The sequence below is a fragment of the Myotis davidii genome, unplaced genomic scaffold, assembly GCF_000327345.1.
Source record: "Myotis davidii unplaced genomic scaffold, ASM32734v1 scaffold892, whole genome shotgun sequence".
NCBI classification, from domain to species: domain Eukaryota; kingdom Metazoa; phylum Chordata; class Mammalia; order Chiroptera; family Vespertilionidae; genus Myotis; species Myotis davidii.
In genome coordinates, this window is record NW_006284341.1 from 988,218 (window position 1) to 1,006,679 (window position 18,462).

Below are 18,462 nucleotides of genomic sequence, written 5' to 3' on the forward strand. Positions count from 1 at the left end.
GGGCCCCGGCCGCTCAGCTACTGAGCCGGGGGAGGCAGCCCTCGCCCGCCTGCGGGCCCTCCCAGCCCGCCCCTTTGGGGACCGCGCTCGCGCGTCCTCCCTCACGTGGAAGTTTCCTTTTTCTCTCCTGGAGGCTGCGGATCGGTTGATGCGTAACCCGAACTGTCAGCTCCCCGGGGAAGGGGGGCAACAGCATGGCTCCTAAGAATGAGAGCCGTCGGTCCCCCCAACTCCCCAGACACACACTCGCACCCCTGCAGCCTCTGGGCGCAAACACCCTCGTGGCTTTTCTTTTCCAGGGATAAGGTCCCCAAGTGGGTCCACGCAGTGATGCGAGTGGCGATGGGGGAGCTGGAAGGCTCCCTGCCCCAACCTTACGCCGATGAGATCCGCGGCTTGTGCGACGCCCTGGGCTTCAGCCTGGGGGACTGCATCCTCATCAACTTGGCCTACGAGTCCACCGCGTGAGTGCCCGGCTGGCCAGCGACTCTGGCCGCGCGAGTGGGAGCGGACTTGTTTCCAGGGAGGCAAAAGCGGGGTGGTGTCTGGGCCGCCCAGAAACCCGCAGCACGTCCGCACTCTTCTCTGGTTAAATCTGAGCAGCGGGTCTTGCCTGGGCTTCCCGCTGGCAAGCGGCTTCTCTGACCTCCACACCGAGCTTTCCCTCTACCCGATGCCCCCTTTCTCCCACCACCAGTCTAGGTGGCACCCCACTTCGGAAACTCTGCGCAACGTGTACTTTCCAAGAAGTTTTTGGAACTCACCCCACTCTCACCTGGACCCTCTAGTTAACCTGGGGACCCTCGGGCCGCCCCAGCACTGACTTGTCCCTGCAGTCCTTCCTCCCCCATGTCTGTCATAGCTGGTGATCCGGATTCCTCTTTCCCGGTCTGTTCCCTCCAGGGCTGGGCCACAGGCCAGCCAATATTTGGTGTGCTGCGCGGGGATGATAAAATGCGGGACACAGACCTGGAAGCAATATGGAGTGCCTGTTGGATCCCAGGCAAAGTGCAGGGAAGCCTAAAGTCTCCATGGGCTCAGTAACAGGTCCTGGAATTAAGAGGTTTCTGCCTTCAGGACTTAATTGTTTTGCTACCAGACCAGCCTCATCTAGTAACATCTTGCATTTACTTAAACACATTGCGGACCAGTAGTTTTATTGCTAGCTTTACCCAAGGGCCACTGGGTAAGTTTCTATTGAACGAGTACAGAAAACATTTTACATAAATGTTAAAGGCACGCTTTAAAATTAAATACCCATTGCATTTTGAAGTTATTTATTACATGTTCGTACAAGCTAATATCTTTTTCAAGTATGATACGTTGTAAAACACTGTTAATATGAAGCGAGAATTCTCGTGATTCGTCCGCAATGTGGTAACAGCTTCTGGCTACCAAAAGATTGATGAAAAAAGTTATTGGGATAATGAAACTTTACTGCCACTACCCCCCGCCCCTCCTCCCCTGGCATCTTCCAAGAACAACTAGGCAGAGCAGGTTAACATGCATTGCGACTGCATTTCTCCTCAGGAAAATGTTTTAAGACACAAACTTGTTAAAGTGCTTTTCAATTGAACTAATTTTGCCACTCTTTATCTCCCATTGTTTCCTTGTTCTGGTATGTGTCTTTCTCACTGAAAAGAAAAATCAATTTTCTTTTTCTTTTTTTTAAAATATATATTGATTTCAGAGAGGAAGGAAGAGGGAGAGAGAGATAGAAACATCAATGATGAGAAAGAATCATTGATTGGCTGCCTCCTGCATGTTCAGTCCGCAGGCCAGTGCTCTATCCACTGAGGCAAACTGGCAAGGGCGAAAAATCGATTTTCATATACACTTTCACCTTCTTTTGTTGGAGTCACTGATTGAAGCAAAAGTTCCATGAAGAATATTATAACTTTGGGATGTGATGTTAAGGTACATATTGAATTGCCTAACAACACAAAACACAGGCAGACTCCACTAACCTTAACAGAGGAAATGTTTTATTCTCATTTCTGATGTAAGTTTAAAGGCTTTTCGAATCAGGATAAGACTAGCTACCCCATATTGAGCCCGCTGGGTGCCAGGCACAGAAGATGGTATTACCTGCTGTGATATGGAAACCAAGCCGCTGCTACTGAAAGCACGTGTGTCTCCATTGTGCCACAGTGCCTTTCCCGAAGCAGAGCCCGCCCCCCCCCCCAAGCCCCCGTGCTGATGGGCTACCTCATTTGGGCATGACATGGAAGTCGTGTTGTCTTGCCAATTTTGAAAAACCAAACTTTGCTTTAGCCACTTGCAATGTTTTATCAGTCCCCTCCTTGACATGAACTCTTTGAAGTTAAGATCGGAAACCTTGGGAAAAACTAAAACCTTACCAAGCTTCCTTCTTTAAACAAACATAAAAATTAAGTAACATTTCTTTTCTCCTAACTATAAAAATAATATGTAATCATTCTAGAAAATTAATAAATACAGAGAAGTGAAAAGAAATTAATGATATCCTATTACTCAGAAATGGCCATCCGTTCTTCAAGGTGTTTCCTCTCAGTTTTGTGTGGATAAACATATCTTCTTCCCCATTCTCCAGAATTGGACATGCTGTATGTAAATATCTTTTTCACATAACATTTCAGATCCTCAAAGAATTTACATACCTTACCACACCCCTTCCTTCTTCCTCAAACGACTTCTCTCTGGCTCCTTCCTGTTAGCTCTGTGCAAAGAGTTCTAAAGGGGACAGGAAAAGTGCAAGCCCCTAAAGAGGTGACCATTTTTCCAAGGAGAGAAAAAAACGCTTGTGGAACAGAACGGTTTAGTGCCAATCTACTTGCTCTGAGAAGTTCATGGGATAGAGAGGTGACCTTGAGCAAGCTTTGAACAATGTATTGAATAGGCTACACTCTGCCATGCAGAGGAATAAGCAAAGTTCAGTTCTAGTGGAGCCCAGATGGGTCAATTCCAGATTTAGATTTAGGATGAAATTCTCTTTCCATATGTTTTCAATGCCGTGTGTGCTGAGGGCAAAGGTCTACACTGAACGCTGATGCGCTGTGTCCAGTGTGTTTTCACCTTGAATTGTGAGTCCATAGTTTTGCACAAGGATTATATAGCGTATGTGTCCATTGTAATGAATAATTGTGTTTTACTTTAATGATTTATCTTAAAAATGAAAACATTTTCCTTTTTCTTATTTTTCTCATTCATTCCTGTTGAACTTTCCCCCTTTTCTCAGATTCTGCACCAGTATTGTGGCTCAAGACTCCAAAGGCCACATTTACCATGGCCGGAATCTGGATTATCCATTTGGGGATTTCTTACGCAAAATGACTGTGGATGTACAATTCTTAAAGAACGGGAAGGTATAGTCCATATAGCATAAGATTCAGAAATCCGAAACTTGATAACCCAAGTTAGCAATCATGGCCTGCTACTTAAATGTGTTATCAGTTTAAGATATAAAAAACATCAAACTCCTGGAAAAGCAAAACCAGAAGAAAGGTTTACATCAATTATGCTTATAGAAAGAAGAGTCATCTGTTATTATTAGCATAGAGAGGTCAATCCGTATTCCTTGGGGAAATCTCTATGAGGGTGTGGTCTGTCATCCACTTATGACACCAAGCCAGCTCTTTCCTTTGCTTGCCCTTGTTCAGGGGGGAGGAGGGCTGTGTAGTGTAATGGCTAGAAACACCCAGTTTTTGGGTCTCACAGTCCTGGCTTTGAATCCTGCTTTTGTCACTTATTTCCTTTATGAACCTGGGAAATCACTTAAACCCATTTTGCAGACTATAGTTCAGAGAGGTTGATAATTACTTTATGGTGATAGTTATTTATATCATAGTAAGGTCTAGTAACACTAAAAAGAAAACCACTGCTAAGCTGTATTCTGTGGTGTTACTTATTAAAGCTATAATCTAATAGGTATTATTGTCACATTTCTGTATAAACTTTTAGGGAGATGGCATTCATCAATATTCATTGATTATACGTAGCAGGCTATTGCTATGAAACGGAGCAGAGCATGCCAAAGCCAGGTTTTGGCTTTGAGGGACATTGTTTAAGGACAAGGACTATATTTTGTTTGTTCTTTGCATTTAGAGCTTGAGTCACAGATATGAAAAACTCATTTACTCATTTGGTCATCTGCTTTTACAAACAGAATCTCTTATTACAAGTTCGCACACACCGGTTTCCCACATGCTGCCACTTGTAGGATGGAACTGCTTCACCTTCTTTGTGTGGGAACCCCTTTGGTGAAACTGCTGATCCCTTCTTAGAATTATGCTTATAATACATAAAATAAGAGGCATGGGATTGCAAAGAAAACCGTTAGGTTGAAATACAGCCATTTCATTATTTTATTTATTCTTTTTTTAAAAAATATTTTTTATTGATTTCAGAGAGGAAGGAAGAGGGAAAGAAGGATAGAAACATCAATGATGAGAGAGAATCATTGAGAGGCTGCCTCTTGCGTACCGCCCCCTAGGGTTCCAGCCCAAAAACTGGTCATGTGCTCTGACCAGGAATGGAACCATGACCTCCTGGTTCATAGGTCAATACTCAATCACTGAGCCACACAAGCTGGGCAATTTTATTTATTCTTAACACATTAAATAGTAAAATTTGGCAGTGGCTTTAATAACTACCATAATTTTCAGGGTAGTGATAAGTGTGAATGATATTTCAAGATATGTATGCATAGCATAGCAAGATAGGTATGATTCCATTATGTATGTGAAAATACCTGCAATTTCTGCTGGTGACAGAATGACAGGCACTGCTATGATGACATGGTTTATTGCATTATTCATTACAGAAGAAATGAAATTTCAGTTAGAAGTTAGTGAAAATAAAGATGTACCTTTTTTTCCCACCCAAGGTCATAGGTCCACTGAATTCTATCCAAGGTTAAACCTTCTACAAGGTTATTTCAGAGTTTTTATTCTATTATGTTGGAACCTTAGAAGAAGAAAATTTTCCATGAAATTGTGGGGCAAAATAAGGTGATTTCAAAGTATATTTGGTTGGAATGGTAAAATGATACCTTATCTCTTGATTTCAGGTTGCATTTACTGGAACCACTTTTATTGGCTATGTAGGATTATGGACCGGTCAAAGTCCTTACAAGTTTACAATCTCTGGCGACGAACGAGGTAACCAAATGAATGCCCAAGCATTTTTAGCCACATCCTTGTTCATTTTTATCCGAGTACTTCACTCACTCACCCAACAGAACATGTAGAACAACTACTACACTCGAGGGCATTCTGGTGAGGTTAGACGGGCAGTGGGCACATCAGCAAGGAAGATGACTGCAGGTAGCTATAAGTGCAAGGAAGTAAAACAGGACGATGTGATGGAGAATGAAGGAGGGCAGGACGGTTACTATAGCTAGAGGGTCCAGGAAGGCCTGACTCACGGGATTCTGCCAGACCCCTGCCAGGCTCCATGCATCCTGGTGGGTTCAGTAGTGTGGTTACAGAAGGGAGTAAGGAGGGAGGGGAGGGAGGAGGAGAGGAGGGCTGAGGCCATGGTGTAGGTCATGAGGAGTTTGGAATTTAAGCGCAATGGAAGCCCTTAAGGACTTTAGGCCAGGGAGTGAACAGATATTTATATTTTAGCTCTCACTTTGGCAGCTCTGAAGAGACTGAATTGTGTTGGATTAAGACGGAAGCAGAGGCGGTTAGGAAGCTGTTGTGGTGATCTGGAGGCTGTATGATGGCCTCCACCGGCAACATCTGTAAAGCACTTTACAGTGTACTGTGCACTTTCTCCTAAGTTTCCTCATTAGAGCCTTACAACAGTCCTACATTGGCAGGGCTGGTATTATTAACCCCTTCACTATGCAGAGGAGGAGACTGAGTCTCAGAGAAATGAGAGCTAGAAATGAGGGGAGGTAGCTCTCATTGATTTCACGGGTCCTGGCCCAAAGCTCTGTTTGTTGTACAGCCGCTGCCTTCCACCAGTCTCAGGGCCATCGTTCAGTCCCACAGCATGGGGGAAGCCCGAGATAACCTCTTGTCTCTGTCCCCAGGAGCTTACCGCTGAGTGAAGGAGACAGGCACAAGGAGTCTCTTAAAGTTTAGTGTTGGTCATTGATGAACCCCACTGACTTCCTGTTATTGTTTCCTCTGATTAGGTTTATTCTTTTTTAAAATTTTTATTAATAATCCTTACCCAAGGATATGTTAGAGAGAGAGAGAGAGAGAGAGAAAGAAAGAAACATCAATCAGTTGCCTCCTGCATGAGCACTGACCAGGGATTAAACATGCAATCTGGGTATGTGCCCTGACTGAGAATCAAACCCTCAACCTTTTGGTGTATGGGACGACGCTCCAACCAACTGAGCTACACTGGCCAGGGCTATAGTAGTCAGTTCTTTATCCTAATGTATTTCTTCAACATTTTCTCAAATGTCAGCTATGTGTGAGCCTGTTTCTCAAGTGGTACTCCAACCACAGCATGACAGTTATTAAAATTTTACACAGAATGTCTGTAAACACATGTATATTTATTAAAAAGTGGGCTTTGTTTCCATCATTTTGCAACTCAGATTGTTTAACAAACTGATTAGTAGAACCTAAGGTATGAGCAGTTTACAAATAATGCACATTTAATTAAGTACTGTCAAACTGCTTTTTAAAAAATATATATATTTTATTGATTTTTTTACAGAGAGGAAGAGAGAGAGATAGAGAGTTAGAAACATCGATGAGAGAGAAACATCGATCAGCTGCCTCCTGCACACTCCCTACTGGGGTTGTTCCCGCAACCAAGGTACATGCCCTTGACTGGAATTGAACCGGGGACCTTTCAGTCCGCAGGCCGATGCTCTATCCACTGAGCCAAACTGGTTTCGGCTGTCAAACTGCTTTTTAAAAACCTTATTTGAATGAAAACTATCTTTTAATCTGCTAAGATTGAGTTGAAATGCCTGAACAGTAAGGTAATATCTCTTGGTTAATGGAGATAAGATATTCAGTTACGCTTCGGGCATTATGGAGAGTGGCAGCAGTGCCTCTAACCACCGTGAGAAGGGGTAAGGATATGAAGACTAACTAATGGCATAGAGATGAGGAGCCTTAACTAACCACCTGGCGGTTAAGATCTCAGACTCCAGAGCCAGCCTGCCTTGGTTATATCTTGGTGCTGTCACTTGCTAGCTGGGTGACCGGGACCAAGGTGCTTAAACTGTCTGTACTTCAATGTCCTCATCTGGAAAGCAGGGGTGATAATCACTGTTGTGAGGATGAAATGAGTTCATGTACATGAAGTGCACAGGGCAGTGCCTGGCACACAGTAAGGGCCAGAGGAACATCCCCATCCCCAAGCCTGACTTCTGAAACCCAGATTGGAGGACCCATCCACCGTCTCAGCATCTCCACCTTGACGTCTACCGAGTGTCTCAAACTTCACGTGCTTAAGCAGATCTCTTGACTTTTTCTTTCCTTTTCTTGCCCTCACTCTGCTTCCACCCAAATCTGTTCCTCTCTTGGTTTTGTGTGTCTTAGGAAATGACACTGCTAATCAACTGATGTACCAGGAGATTCTTTGATCTCTAATATAGTCCTAAGTTTAACTTTTCCTTTTTGGCTGTCTAGTCATCCTCATTCATCTTCTGCTTCTTGGAGGGTTAGTTTTAAGTGGAGTCAGCTTTTCAGGGAGTCAACTCTGTCTGAACAGCCACATAGCAGATGTTCAATGCTTATTTCTTGAATGAAAAGTATTCTTTGAAAATAAATCCCCTATAGAAAAATTTCAAGATGTTAAAAAGTAATTTTGGGAAATGATTGTAAATTTGTGTGTGTTTTTTTTTAATGTGAGTCCCAATCAAACTTAAAGTCATGAAAGATATATACTCTTTACAGTCTTCCTAATACTTACTGAGCCACTTCTGATAGTTCCATAAATTTATTTTGCCTGAGGTAATTCATAGAGTGATTTCCTTTAAGATAATTATCATTGCTTCTCGGCACCAGAAATTCCGTGTATAGATGTGATACACACACCCACGTTTACACAGAACACAGAATCTTTGGTGCCTGAAAACAATGCTTTTAGCTTCATCTTTGAAAACTGGATGCTAATAAAATCACTCTTCATCTACCAACCTTCCCCCCTTCCCCCGCCAGCGTGGACTATGGGAAGGAAACAAGACTTAAGGAATTTAAAAAAGTGGCAGCAATTGTGTGTACACTTACTGTTCCTTCACCTCGGCAGATAAAGGCTGGTGGTGGGAGAATGCGATCGCTGCCTTTTTTCAGAGACACTCTCCGATCAGCTGGCTTATCCGCACTGTGAGTATATTGACTGTGGAGCCCACCTCACCCTGACTACATCTTCTGTGACGCTCTGTGTCATCTAACAATGTTGCTCTTAACGTAAGAAGCTCCTGCAGCCCTAGCTGGTTTGACTTAGTGGACAGAGCATCGGCCTGCGGACTGAAGGGTCCAGGGTTTGATCCTAGTCAAGGACACTGCCTGGGTTACGGGCTCGGTCCCCAGTGGGGGGCCTGCAGGAGGCAGCCAGTCAATGATTCCCTCTCATCATTGATGTTTCTATCTCTTCCTCTCCCTTCCTCTCTGAAATCAATAAAAAATATATTTTAAAAAAAAGAAACTCCTGCAAAGCATAAGCATCTAAAGGTTTGCAAAGTGCATATCAGCCTTTTGATAGTAAGTTAAAGTGGTAAGGACAGATTTTAATCAGCAGTGTAATACTGCAATGGGAGAAAGCGTGACTTGCACTCAACTTTGATTTGTACAGAGGTACCTGGGCGTTTTAAAGGGAGAGTGGGTAATGGAGGAGGTGAGGGGGAACACAGGAGAGTCAGAGAATTGACAAATTACAAAAAGCCGAAAAGAGGGGTTGTTTGTGTAAAACCTGAGTTTGCTTACTGTTAGGCTCCTTCCCTCCAGCAGACCGGGAGACAAGGGCCCTATCTTCAGGTGTTGGCTGAAACAGACAGTAAATTATTTTGTCAGTGTCCAGGGAGGAAAAATTGTCTTCGACCCTTCTAGGTTCTTCTGGCTGGTTTAATAATCAAATTGACATGAGACAGATTAGCAGGAGAAACAATATTTAATAACATCTATACCTTTTGTATAATACCCAGGAAAACTCTCACCAAAATGGTGGAAGCCATCACCTTAAATATGTTCACTGAAGACAAAAGGAGATGTTGAGGGTGGGGAGTCAGTTATGGGAGGCAACCAGGAAAAAGTATAGCAAGAATAAGATTTTTTGTTTGTTTTTATTGATTTCAGAGAAAGAAAGATAGAGGGAGAGAGGAGTAGAAACATCAGTGCACACCCCCTACTGGGGATCAAGCTCACAACCCACTCACGTGCCTTGACCGGGAATCGAACTGTGATCTCCCGGTTCATAGGTCAGTGCTCAACCCCTGAACCACCTCAGCTGGGCAAGAGTAAGATTTTTAACAGATCAGTAGTTATAAAATAGTCATGGGGCTGTAAAGTACAACATAGCAATAGAATCAATAATATCCTAATAACTATGGATGGTGCCAGGTGGGTACTAGAAATATCAGGGAACACTTTGTAAAGTATATGATTTCTAACCACTATGCTATATGCCTGAAACTAATATAAAATAATATTGAATGTAAACTGTAATTGAAAAAAATTTTGAAAAGTAAGATTTCTATGCAGATTTGAGTCTAAGCCTTCTCCACTAATAACAGTTTCTAGAGATTCATATACCCTTATTCTGGTACAGTTAGGGAGACACCCTCACAAATGGAGAGTTCTCTGATGAATGGAAATGCCTTTTATAAAGGCTAACTTCCACCTGGTTTTCAAAGCTTCTGCCATGTCTGCTGTTTCTTAAAGATAAGCAGCTTAAAATAATCCTTATGCCACAGAGACATATTTGGGGAGGTAAATTCTGCTCCCCTACAGCAGCCTGGGGTTTTCTTGGGCAGTCACTATAAGGGGCGGGGGGGAGTGGGCGGCGCACGGAGGGCTAGTGTCGTAGTGATGTGGCCTTGAGCTGTTGGAAACTGTTAGTGTTTGTTCCAGTCTTTGTAGGCCGAGGTTAAGGCCTGATCGAGAGTAGCGCTCAGAGGAGGCTGGCCAGAGTTTGGTCAAGGAGAGAATCTTGGTCCTAGGCTCTAGTTTTCCAAAATAGCTGATTGAAATAAGAGATAATACTGTGCTTTTCTACAGACATAGATATACCTCCCCTTTAGAAATCCCAGTGGCAAATATTCGAATTAGCAAAACAATTACATTAGAAGGTAGCTCTACACAAAACAAAAGGAGCATCTGCGTTACAGGACCTACCAGATAGCAGAGTTCCAGGCTGCATGTAAGTTGTCCTTCTACCATAGAAGGCTAGTGTGGCCCAGTGGTAGAGCACCAAAGGGTCGAGGGTTTGATGCCTGGTCAAGGGCATGGACCTGGGTTGCAGGTTCATTCAGACCCAGTTGGGGGAGCATGTGGGAGGCAACCAGTTGATGTGTCTCTCTCACATCCATGTTTCTCTCCCCCCCTCCCTTCCTTTCACTCTCTCTAAGAAAATCAATGGGAAAAAAATATCCCCTGGTGAGGATTAAAAACATGGGGCTATTATGAATAACCTGCCATAATTTACATAAAGTGTAATGCATAGATATTAAGAGTTTAGTTCAATGTGTTTTGACAGTTGTACTCACTCATATAGCCATGCCTGTAACCACAAACAAAATAAGACGCAGAGCATTTTTAAGTCCCTGGAAATTTCCCTAGCGTCCTTTCTAATCAGTTCCCAACCTCCTCTGACACCCAGTCTCCCCCCAGGAAACCACTGTTTGACTTCTATCACTACAGAGAACTTTTGCCTGTTCTAGAATTCATATAAATGGACTCATAGTATATGGACTCTGTTTCTTTCACTCAGCATAATGTTTTTCAGATTTATCCATGTTATTTGTGTTACTAGCTCTTTCCTGTTATTATTGAAAAATATTCAGTTCTATGAATATTCCACAATTTATCCATTTTCTTGTTGATAGACATTGATTGGGTTGTTTCCAGTTTGGGTTATTATGAATAACCTGCCATAGAAATTCTTGTACAAGTCTTTTTGTAAACATATGTATCCATTTCAGTTGGGTCCGTGCTTAAGGATGGAATTGGTGGGTCATAGGTAGATGTATAATTAATTGAGGTATATAAATAAGTGCCATACAATTCATCTATTTAAAGCATGCAACTCACTGGTTTTTTATATACTCACAGAGTTGTACAGCTGCCACTACAATCAATTTTAGAACATTTTCATTTCCCTTAAAAGAAACCCTGGACTCATTAGCCGTCACTGTCTAGTTCCTCCATTTCCTGAGATAAACTTAAGGTACATGTTCTCACCCACAGTTTACCTCTGAGTGAAATAAGTCAGCGCTGCCTCCAGTTTTTCTTACTGGTCTTCTTTTGCTTTTTTCTCATACAGTTCTGTTAGAGGAGTGCATGCTTTGATAGCAGTTGGGGGACGGTATAGGCAGCAAATAAAAAAATGAAAATGTTTCATCAGTCCTGTTGCCTCACTTTATAATTTTGCTGAGTTCAGAACAAATAACTCAAGTCTGAATACCTCCCCCCAAACAGCAATATGTATAATATGTATAAGTCAGGGAAACGTCCACATGTCCCTGCCCTGGGATGGTCGGTTATGGTGCTGAATGTGGTGCCTTTGCAGACATGAATATTTTGAGTTGCTCTTTGATTTGGCCCTATCCTCACCCTGCCCTTGACACTGTGCCTCAGCGGTGTTCAGGATGGGTGAGCTGAGAATGTACTGCTTTCGCACAGCGGGAGAAGGTTGATTGTGAAGGCGCGGGTGGGACGGGCAGGCCATCCACTGCAGGACATTCCTGTGCGATCAGCTGGAGGAGGGTCATACTTGGAAGCTGAAGATCAGGAAAGTGATTTCCTGACAGTCCATGCCACAGACCGTGGGAAGCCTTCACGCAGCCCCAGGGGTCACTGAACACCAGTTCAGCTCACCACTCTAATGTGGCAGCTCTGAGCCTTTGCCAAACCCTTCCATGGAGATAGAACTCTCTTCCCCATCGCCACTCCCAACCCCGCAGCTACCACTGTCACCATCTGACTTCTGAGTCTCTTTGGCCTCAGCTCACGTGATACCTTCCTGAGATGCCTCCTCGATGCCATGGGTGAGGATGGTTCCCTTGCTCTGACTTCCATAGCGTCTTTTCTTGTTGACACTCATTACATTGCATCACCATTTTCTGTTGATTTTCCTGTCATCCTTAGAAGTTTGGGGAGAGCAAGGCTGGTCAGTCGTATTCACTGCTGTCTCCATACCAGCATGGTGTCTAGCACATACTAGGTACTCAAGAAATACCTGTTGAGCCCTAACCAATTTGGCTCAGTGGATAGAGCATCGGCCTGTGGACTGAAGGGTCGCAGGTTTGATTCCAGCCAAGGGTATGTACCTTGGTTGTGGGCACATCCCCAGTGGGGGGTGTGCAGGAGGCAGCTGATCGATGTTTCTCTCTTATTGATGTTTCTAACTCTATCCCTCTCCCTTCCTCTCTGTAAAAAATGAATAAAATATATTTTTTTTAAAAAGAAATACCTGTTGAGCCCAGCCAGTGTGGTGCAGTGGTTGAGTGTTGACCCATGAACCAAGAGGTTACCAGTTCGATTCCTGGTCAGGGTACATGCCCGGGTTTTGAGTTCAATCCCCAGTGTGGGGCGTGCAGGAGGCAGCCAATAGGTGATTCATCACTGATGTTTTTATCTCTTTCTCCCTCTCACTTCCTCTCTGAAATCAATACAAATATATTTTAAAAATACCTGTTGAAAGAGCAAACGAATGAGGAAACAAGGGGAGTGGTCTGCCTAGAAAAACACACGGCCCATGTTTCCTGGGCTGGGCCTAGACTTGTCAGCAGTTCTTCCCTTTTGTGAGGAAAATCCTGTGCAGTTGGCTCCCCGCTGAGGTTTCTTCCATTCCAAGAGTCCTGATGACAAGAGGATGAAGTCAGAGCAGTCCAAGGCTGTGACCATGGGTTCATATATCAGGAGGATGTGCTTTGGACCACTTGGCCATCAGCTGGTATGACTGATGATGCTAACACAGGTTTGTCTCTGTTCAGACCCTGAGCGAATCAGAAAACTTCGAAGCAGCTGTTGACAAACTGGCCAAGACTCCGCTTATTGCTGATGTGTACTACATTGTTGGTGGCACGTCCGCCCGGGAAGGAGTGGTCATCACGAGGAACAGAAGAGGCCCGGCAGACATTTGGCCTCTAGATCCTTTAAATGGAGCGTGAGTAGAATGAAAGGCTCTGGTCATTTTGCATTAATAATCTACATTTAATTGATGAAACTGGAGGTATTTTTCATTTTTATATATTTCTTCTTAATGTCTCCAATGACCTTGGAAAGATAAGATGATGTGCTGTGTTATAGGTGGTTCCGAGTGGAGACGAATTATGACCACTGGAAGCCAGCGCCTGCGAGGGATGACCGAAGGTGGGGCTCTCTCTGCTTCCCAGTATATTCTATGGTCAGGAGAACGTACCCCTCCTTTCACAGGAACTATCTAGCACTACAGGTGCTATCCCCTCCCAGAAAATAATACCTGGGCCCCCTTGCCAGTGCCAGGTGGCGGTGAGGTAGAGTGTGGTGGGGGACACGGGGGAGAGCCTTTTGGCAGTCGGTCGGGTATTGAGAGGGTAAGGTTGGCTCTGGCTGGGGGTGGGGGAAAAAGATGATTTCAGTTCTCTTGAGTCCCTGTTCAGTCATCTGTAAAAGCAAAAGGTAGAGCAAGATTCATGGTTTCTATGTAAGACTTTTTTTTTGAAGGAAAATCTTTTTCATACTGAAATAAATAACTAGACCAGTTGGGGGCTTTTGTTGTCCCTGCTAATTGTGCAGCTTCTGTGGTTATAAGTCATTGCGTCCCCAAAGAGCAGAAATTCCCCTTGGCTTTACGGCCCCTCGGGGTTTGGTGGCAGCTGTTCAACCTGCAGCGATAGGCTCTCCCCAGCCCAGCTCCCTGAGCAGATGGGGCAGTGGGCGCGACTGTTGGATTCGTTCCACCGAGGGGGTCTGGGACTTGGGAGGAAACATGCGTGGGGGCCAAATCTGTTTTGAGAAAGGGAGATTAGGAGGCTGGGCCTCCCATTGAGTCTCCCCAAATGAGAACTGGTGGGACTCAGGGTTTCCTGAAGCGCCAAGTGACCTTTGACCATTGTCCTTACAGAACACCCGCCATCAAAGCCCTTAATGCCACGGGCCAGGCCAACCTCAGCCTGGAGGCCCTCTTCCAGGTAATTAATTCACTGGGACGCCAGTTTTCGCTCAGGATGTTTGGTGTCTTTGTCAGTAGTGATGTAAGAACACTTTCTCCTCTAAAGTCAAGCAGATGTGGTAGAAGCAAACGCTAGAATAAAAGTTTTACCTGGTTGAAAACATTTTTTAAAAGTCAGATGACATTTTCTGAATTTGCTTCTGTGGGCTGAAGTATCCGTCTTCACCTACATTTTTCTGCGTGTTAGAAAAAGGGACAGATGTGACATACGGTCATTGTTTCGGAGGAGAAAGGATGCAGAAGTCTGTAGCTGTCACTCTGAGACAGGCTGAAGTGTTAAGGGGTTTTATTCCTCCTGTTTGGATTTCTTCTCCACTCTGACAGTTTTTGTAATACGATTTTCTCCTGTGCAGGTTTTGTCGGTGTTTCCGGTGTATAACAAGTAAGTGACATCTGTTCACATCTGTTCTCACGTCACCCCAGAAGGTGGACTCATGTGCCCTTTGGCTCACCAGGGTCTGAGGGCTCCTGTGGAGCAGGCTTTCTAGGTGCTGTGGAAACAGCAGGGGACAAAACAAAGTCTGCTCTCACGGGACCAGCATTCTGCTGGCCCAGGAGAGGTAGATAAACAAGTATGTCATAAGTCAGGTGACAAGTCCACCAAGAAAAACAAAGGTAAAGAAAAAACAGAGCTGTTTTCATCCTAACTCTGTGTGGGAGCCCCTTCATTTCACTGTTAGATATAAACTTGAGACAGCTTTGGCCTTCCTTTGTCTTCCTGGGGGGGTTCTGCTACCCTGGGCTCATCCCGCAGATCACTCGGTATCTAAGTTCCCATGCCCGTGACAGTCCACAGCCTGGGACTGTACCCACCTCGTTTTCTGAAGTGAAACACTGGGCCGTCACCACCACTGCCACAGGAAGCTCTTAGTGAAAGGTGAGAGGCAGCCACCTCCAAACTCGTAGGAGGACCTGAACTTCACCATCGCCGCAAGGCTGGATAGCTCAGCCTGCCCGTGATCGGTGATTGTCCCCCTCCGGGTACTGTCGATGGCCTTACCCACACCTGAGGCCGCTCACGAGGAGTGCTGGCACCTTGTTTTGAGTCTGAGGTAGGACTTAACTGACTAAAATAAAGAGAAAGCATCTGCAATTCGATAGAGTTTTAGCTTCTGCTCAATACATTCCAGAGACGAGCATTGCCTACCGACTCATCAGTCTCACTTCTGCTTTCTCCAAGACAGGAATATCAAAATAGTATTCTTCAAGAAATAGTGAATGCAGGTAAAACCTGTAAAGTGGTTTTTAGTTTCAGATACCCAATGGCTTTTTTTTTTTTTTAAAACAATCCTCTTTTACACAAGCACAGAATAGGAGTTTTCCTGATGGCCTCTAAAGTAACTCGTTTATGGTGCTTTAAGGTTTGTTACGTGTAATGACATTTTCAAAACTGGTGTTACTCTTTTTTACTTTGTACAGTAGTAGGAATATATATCTCAAAATACCTGTTCTAAAGTTTTTTTTTAATGGCCTGATGATGAAAAGATGAATGCTAAACAGTTTGTTCCAGAAACAATATTCTAACAACCAAATACAGAAAAACCAAATTACCTAGTCAGTCAGTATTTTACCATCTACCCAAATGAGCTACTTGGGTAACAAGTGGTACCCAGTGGTATGCTAGTAAACTAGCTGTTTGGTGGGGACCAAAAACCAAACAAAAGGCCCCCGTGATTTGTAGTATTTATTAGCCCCCATGGTATAAGTACTCCTACCTGGGAGTACTTATTTCAAGCGTACAATTGATTTATAAATGTCCTGCGTATTTAACAGCTGGCTCTCACCAGCCTGTAGGAACTGACTCCAAATGCAACACTGGCTGTACCCCCTTCTGGAAAGGCACAATTTTGCCCTTTTTGTGTTCATTCAAAAGATAGGGATTAAAAGCCTGTTTTTGTTTCTTATAGTTTTTTTTCCTTTTTTAAAAATAAATCTTTATTGTTCAGATTATTACAGTTGTTCCTTTTTATAGTTTTGAAAATAATTATATAAATTATGAATATATATTTTTAAATTAGTATTATAATAAAATACTTATGTTTACTTTAATAAAGCATTTCAATGTTGTGAGTAACCCTTATAATTTTAAATAGCTGCATAGCAGTAGAATGTAGTATAATTGAGTTAAGCATTTTCCAGTTGTTAGGTTTTCCTCTATTAAAGCTCTGAAATAAACACATTTGTGCAATTCTCTCTCTGCCTTACCCACCCCCACCCCAACTTTTGAATACTTCCTTTGCCTGGATTCCCAGATGTGGGGTTACTAAGTTAAAGGCTGTGAATGTTGAAATGACTCTGAAATGTTTTGTTGAAATGACTCTGAAATGTTTTGTCGAAATAGAATGTTAGAAATCATAGTTTACGGAGTAGCATTTTTCTCTGTTGTGTAATTGAAAGCCCAAGAGGAACTGCACTTACAGAATAATCACCACTAAACTTTAGACAATAAATAAATTTTTAAAAAAAGAATAATCATCACTGAGCCAGAATTAACACAGATCCCTGACTCTTGGGTCCTTTACTGTAAGAGGTTAATAGAAATAAGCCTGAACAGAAGTTGGCTCTATGCTGTGCTGTGCTATAAAATTATACTCACCTGCAGTAGAACTCCATGCTCTGCTATGGCGAAAAGTAGAGAACATTTTAAAGCCGTGATGGAGAATAGAATTATCACTGAGGTAAATAAACAGCCAAGGTCCTAATTCAGGAAACATGCCCTTAGTGCTTTCTTTAGCTGGGTGTCTGATTCAGCTGTAGGGCCCAGGGCCACTAACTCTGCCTGTTCCTGAGCAACCCAGCTCCAGGTGCTTTGACCATGCATCCCAGCCAGTGTCCAGCACAAGTGGTAGGTGAAGGGAGTGAAGAGAAGAGGCCCTGTGTGTGCACCTGGGCTCAGGTTGTTCAGGTCTCCTGCTGGGCAGAATGATGCGGAATGTTGAATAAATGACATCATACTTTCATCCTTGGATTTGAGCAAGTGGGCCTCCTGTCTCAATTTCTGAGCCCTGGCCATCATCGACCCTGTCTTCCTTTACAATTCCCCTGGGCCAGGTGCATTTCCCCCCTAGTCTGGCTCAAGTACTCAGGAATTCTTAGCTCATTTCTGTGGGAGGCGGTGGTCTCCTGATGGTGGTGTGCAGCCATTGTGGGCATCCTGTGGCCAAGGAATGTTTGCTGGGGGTCATGCATGAAGCCTAGATGCAAAGGCTGAGGTGTCCACATACATGTCCCCCCACCCCCCAGCAGCGTAGGGCAGATCAAGGGGTGAGGGTCAAGGCTGGACCTTCCTCCGTGCCCAGCATGCAACTCTGAGGAGTCTGAGAATTTTAAAATTTGAACGTGGCCTTTCACAGTGTCACCAAAATAGGAGGAACGATCGATCACCTTGAATGTGTGGTCCCTTGAATTATAAATTTTAAATATTCTGTCATATGTGGGCCTCTGTTGGTATTCTTACCCTAGGTCCCAAGTGTTAGGGAAGGGCTTAGTATTTTTTCTCTTCTTTGGAATACTAGGGAAAATGATGCCTATATAAACATTTCTCTCATTATTTTCAGCTTCACGGTTTATACTACAGTCATGAGCGCTGCCAACCCAGACAAGTACATGACGAGGGTCAGAAACCTGGGTTAAAAGGAAGTAAGCAGAAGAGTGAACTCACCTGCTATGAAAGGTTGGTTAAAGTTTATTGTGGGAGGAAGAGGTGTGTGTGTGCTGGTATTTCTCACAGAAGATGGTAACATACTTAACATTTATGCATATATGATGTTATACCATTTGTGTCAGATGAATGTCACTATTAGGTGTTTATTTTGAATTGTTTGTATGAGAGCGAATCTCCTGGTGCCTGGTACTCTTTGCTCCCTTATTAAAACCTACACTCAGGACAAAGTGTTATCTCTCCACTTATATGGAGAGGAAAATAGCTGGTAGGGCTTACGTGTCCCCAGAGTAATAGTGAGGCAGGCCCATCACCTTTGCAGCATAAGACAGATACTGAGGTCATGGGATGCTTACAGAATTCATTTCAGGCATCAGTGAGCTCATGAATGAGAGGAAGGACCTGAGGAAGGAGTGGGAACTCTTTTTGCTGAGACCTTCCGGCAGCCACCTACTGACAGGACACCTTTCCCT

The 18,462-nt window shown here is 43.8% G+C and overlaps 1 protein-coding gene across 2 annotated transcripts in view; it reads left to right on the forward strand.

Annotated features, from left to right (window-relative positions):
- Positions 1-81: 81 nt before the first annotated feature.
- Positions 82-18,462, forward strand: part of NAAA (N-acylethanolamine acid amidase) — a 21,559-nt gene continuing 3,178 nt past the window's right edge. The window contains exons 1-9 of one of the 2 annotated variants that reach the window (XM_006754555.2): positions 82-464; positions 3,218-3,344; positions 5,048-5,138; positions 8,206-8,282; positions 13,109-13,281; positions 13,425-13,487; positions 14,221-14,287; positions 14,682-14,710; positions 17,886-18,001. In XM_006754555.2, coding sequence (XP_006754618.2) covers positions 208-464; positions 3,218-3,344; positions 5,048-5,138; positions 8,206-8,282; positions 13,109-13,281; positions 13,425-13,487; positions 14,221-14,287; positions 14,682-14,710; positions 17,886-17,961 — 960 coding nt within the window. In that variant the 5' untranslated portion in view covers positions 82-207 and the 3' untranslated portion in view covers positions 17,962-18,001. The remainder of the gene's footprint in view (positions 465-3,217; positions 3,345-5,047; positions 5,139-8,205; positions 8,283-13,108; positions 13,282-13,424; positions 13,488-14,220; positions 14,288-14,681; positions 14,711-17,885; positions 18,002-18,462) is intronic. The other variant, XM_015570312.1, reaches the window with a different exon arrangement.